Source organism: Saccostrea echinata, unplaced genomic scaffold (genome assembly GCF_033153115.1).
Source record: "Saccostrea echinata isolate AGI-Se365-2 ecotype Australia unplaced genomic scaffold, CSIRO_AGI_Sech_v1 ptg000033l, whole genome shotgun sequence".
Lineage (NCBI taxonomy): Eukaryota > Metazoa > Mollusca > Bivalvia > Ostreida > Ostreidae > Saccostrea > Saccostrea echinata.
In genome coordinates, this window is record NW_026889782.1 from 6,350,379 (window position 1) to 6,355,287 (window position 4,909).

Genomic DNA, 4,909 nt, shown 5'->3' on the forward strand with positions numbered 1-4,909 from the left:
ATCATTGAAATTCCATGAAGAAAGATCCTACAAATCATTTTTCTCACATGACTTTTTAAATGCTTATTGTGACATCATAAACTTATGCATTTCCCCGTATTTCTTAAAAAGTTGCAGAAGACGCCAATTTTCAATGGAATTTTCTTTCAGATAATATTGTCCACAGGCATCGCCCACAAAGATTTTGAGATAGGTGATTTTTCAAAGAATTTTACACAACATATCCGAAAATTAAAATGGCGATGGCTGTGGACATTATTTTCTTATGGAAAATAACCCTTGAATTTGGTCATTTTGAGGCTTTATCCGTTTAAAATAGAGAAATGTATCAAATTTATGACGTCATATTTCTAGAATGGTACTCCTTCATGCCATATCCTTTCTTGATTTATCACAGTCATACTCAACTAATATTTAAGCCTGTTTCATAACTTTTTGATAACATTAAATTTTTAGGGCACAATAAAGCTAAAACTGTACCTTCTTCTTTATTGAGGTAGTTCAATCTGACCCAGATTCATTCAAGGTGCATGATATAGAAATTTGCAGGCAGGTGGAACAGCTAAATTGTGCAATCAGAGAAATTAATTCTAGCAATAACGAAAGAACTCTACTTTTTAATTGCGACCTAAAGAGACGTCGTAAGGATACAAAAAGAAGAAAGGCGGTTCACCAAGAGTACGAGTATCCTATAAATTTGCTTCATACTATGATGGCATTCATGCAGATACATATTTAGCACTTATCTGGACAAAACGTTTAACAGATGACATAACTTTGCACTGTTTCAGAACTCTAGATGAAGATATTTTAGACATTCTTGTGCCAGAAGAAGAGTTAAGCTCTCTGTGAACCTTTGTAGAACTGAATTACAAATATGACGAACATAAATACTGCCTCCATAGATGACCTCCTATCCCTGGAAGGCATCGGCGCCCAACGAGCAGCGGCCATCATTAAACTAAGAGATGAAAAGGGTTATATCACCATGAATGATATTGAAGAAAACTTGCATAACACTGCATCCGCAATACAGAAATTGTTGTATGCAGAACAGATCTCTTTTGAAATCCCACCTACACTTGTGGAATCTATCAAGGAGAGACAAGATGGAGAACATAAACGGGCTTTGGACAATGTGGCAAAGGACTTTGGTGTGAAACTTGATCAAGTTCATGAGCACTACAGAACTATACAGAGAAATTATGAAGAAGAGATGAACAGGATGACTAAAATGATGGGAAACTTGGAAAGAAATCTGTTAGAGAAAAAGTCAGAATCACTAGTCACTGGAGAAATTGTTGATAAACTAGCACTACATGGTATCTATGGTATCAAAGATGATGGCCAAAAAAGTTTAAAGCTTGAGAAAAGTACTCTAGGAACAGAAGCCAGTGGGGGAGTATCAAGTTGTGTTTCTGCTGACTGTGGCTTGGCTAAGCCTGACCCAACTAGCAGTTTAACACAAACTAAAGCTGGGAAAATAACTTCTACAAGTGGGGCTAATAGTGGCTTGAAACAATCTGACCCGTTTAACACTCACATTGACGGACCTCCCCCTCCTAAGATGGCTACATTTGATGGACGCAGTGATTGGTGCCCATTCAAAACCAAGTTTGATAGGATTGCAGACAGATATAAATGGTCTGAGGATCAACGCTTGGAGAGACTTATTGAGTCCTTAAGAGATAAAGCACTTAAATTCTATTGCACCTGTGCCAAACCAGTCCAAAATAACTACAAGGACCTATGCAAGAAATTCAAGTCTAGATTCGGTCAAAAGGATTTGCCCTTAACTGTAAAGAGAAAACTTCAAGACATCAAACAAGATAATAAAACAGTTGAGGAATTTGCAGAACTAGTGCAAGAAATAGTTACCGAGGGATATCCGGATGCTCCAGAAAGTGTTATAGATAACATTGCCACTGATACCTTCCTCAAAGGTTTTGAAAACAAGCGTGCAGCATTAACAGCTATGGATAAAGACCCAACAACTTTAGAAAGAGCATCTTACAACTGTTGATGGAGTTCTTTACTACATCTGGGTTGATGATGATACAACATCTAAGACACCCCTGCTGCTTGTTCCAAAAGCGCTAAGAGAAACGGTGCTCGCAGGCTGTCATGATTCCAAATGCGCAAGTCACCATGGACAGCAGACGTTGCAGAGACTTCGCTCTAAATATATTTAGTATGGTATATCCCAAGACTGCAAAAATGACGTCCAGTCTTGCAGGGAATGCAGTACAAGTAAAAAGCCTCATATTCAACCAAAAGCTCCTCTTGACCAGTACCATGCAGGCATCCCTATGGAAAGAATACATACAGATATTCTAGGGCCTTTCGTAGAATCAGCTAGAGGGAATCGCTGCATTGTAATGATGACTGACCAGTTTACAAAGTGGCTAGAATGCTATGCCATTCCTATCCAAGGAGCAGAACAAGTAGCTCTGTCACTAGTTGAAGGATTTATTGCACGAATGGGATGCCCTCTTCAGATCCACTCGGACCAAGGAAGGAACTTCATCAGTGACTTATTCCAACGACTCTGTAAAATTCTAGAGATCACAAAAACACGCACAACTCCATACAGACCATGTGCAAATGGCCAAGTAGAGCGGTACAATAGAACTATGTTGCAGTCAATCCGTTGCTATCTAAAGAATGTGCGTTTCCATCGACATTGGGATCGACATTTGCAGCTCATTGCTGGTGCTATAAGGGCCACAGTAAACAGACAAACTGGATTTACAGGCCCGTAGGAAGCAATTTCAGTTTGGGGGGGCACAGCCAAACATTTTCAGTTTGAGGGGGCACTATCAACTACCAAGCAAAAAAGAAAAAAAAAAAGGTCATCAGGCGTTTTGATTGAAGGGGCACAAACATATAGTATCTATGTTTTCTGTAGTAATCTATATATCGGCAAAATTATTGGAGGGCACGCCCCCCCCCCCCCCCGGTTCCTACGGCCATGATTTACCGCCAACAAAATGATGCTACGGAGAGAGATTCTACAACCTGTAGACATCATGATGGGTATGGGTGAAAACCAGCAGCCTCGAGTACCATCCGACTATGTTGAGGAGCTAGAAGAAGTGATGTCACAGGTCCACACAATTGCCAGAGAAAATCTACATAATGCACAAATGCGTCAACCCTGGAAAAACGGACCTATGATTTGCGGCTTTACAACCACACATATGATGTTGGAGACTTAGTCTACATAATAGATTCATCAACAAAAATAGGACAATCCAAAAAGCTACAAAAACCTTGGATTGGTCCATTTGTTGTGACTGAGAAGATGTCCCCAGTCCCTTATCCCACACTGCTTGAAAAAAACACCTTTACAAAACTTTACTTGCAAAGTAAATCTCCTTAAAGGTGCTCCAAAAAGCAAGGTCATCTTTGTATCAACTTTACAAAAAGTAAAGGTGAAAAGGTAACCTTTACTTAAAAGAAAAGGTTATTAAATTTAACCTTTCACCTTTAATGCTGCATTAAAGTTGATGTACCTTACCTACTGAAAATTTTTCAAGATATTCTAAATTTAAGATTTAATGCCATCAGATGTTCATAGACAAAAAATCAGCATGCATTACCAGGGGTTTTGAAAAGATATCAATTGATGAAAATTCTTGTATAATTTAAAGAAAAATATACAAAAATTACTGAACATATATTCTAGATGTTTTGTTTATCAAAACTTGTTTTAGAAGAAGTGTACAACAGTATATATAGACATTAAAATGTAGAACACAGTTCCTTTAAGTATTGGAACTCTTCAACTCCAGGGAAAAAGACAATAAATTTCAAACTACGTTGCGTATGTCCTTAAATCCTTATTTAGATACTGGCCTTTGTTTAATACACTCGTACTTAAGATTTCAACAAATGGTTTTTGACTTTTAAAATAAATAGGTATCTGATGTGTCTTTTTTGTTACCCCCACCCCATTTTTGTTAAACTCGATCTTACTAAAAATACACAAATTTTCAAGCATTATATCAATTTCCAGTTGTATTTAGTATTAGAGATTGTCATCTACAAAATATAAAAATTTATACTATTTTTGTATACTGTAGATGGACAATCAAAAATGTAGAAATGGTATCAGATATCAAAATATAGATATAATAAACTTTAAAATTCCCTATGACTTAACCTTTAACTTATCGGATTTGCTGATATCTGATAGATGGAGAACTCTTTTTTATTTGCTTTTTGTGTAGATGTATTGAAACCTTTTCCGTTATAATTTCTGCTTCATAAATATCTACCAAAAACAGTTACAAACATTACAAGATTACATCTTTTACTTGAAAAGGCAATAAAATGACAAAGAATAAAATTAAAAAAGGTTAAAATACAATACAATATTATTTATCCTTTATGGTGCATGTACATGTGTTAAAACTTTGCAGTTTAATTGGAACTAAAAAGATCACTGACGAGAAACTACACAACATAAAGCAGGCAAAGTACTAGTATTTCCAACTTAAACTATTAAAGGCTATCTAATGAATATTTATGTACAGGTTAATAATGTTGACATCTTGTAAGCATAATGGTGCAATTTACATATTCACAAAATAAAGAAACAAAATTGTTTAAACACCTATTAGAATATAGGTTCAGATGTAGTTTTGCAAGATGTGTAAGTAAATGCATGTGTCCAGCTTCACGCAGTGAGCCTGTTTGAGCTTGACTTTATACTTTGGACTAAATGTTACGTGTATTGCGTCTGTGGTAGAAGATTATGTTTGCATACGTGTCCATCTTCACACGCCGCGGAAAATATATAACTGGTTGTGGTAGATGCTTGAGTGTTTGCATATGTGTCTAGCTTCACACATTTTCATGTATGTGCTCGACTTCACACGCCTTGGAAAATATGTAATTGGTTGTG

The 4,909-nt window shown here is 36.5% G+C and overlaps 1 protein-coding gene across 1 annotated transcript; it reads left to right on the top strand.

The window, feature by feature from the left end:
* The first annotated feature begins 2,381 nt into the window (after nt 1-2,381).
* Nucleotides 2,382-2,762, top strand: LOC133198062 (uncharacterized). The gene has a single exon (XM_061334216.1). It carries the CDS (start codon nt 2,382-2,384, stop codon nt 2,760-2,762), a length of 381 nt encoding a protein of 126 aa, XP_061190200.1.
* Nucleotides 2,763-4,909: the final 2,147 nt, after the last annotated feature.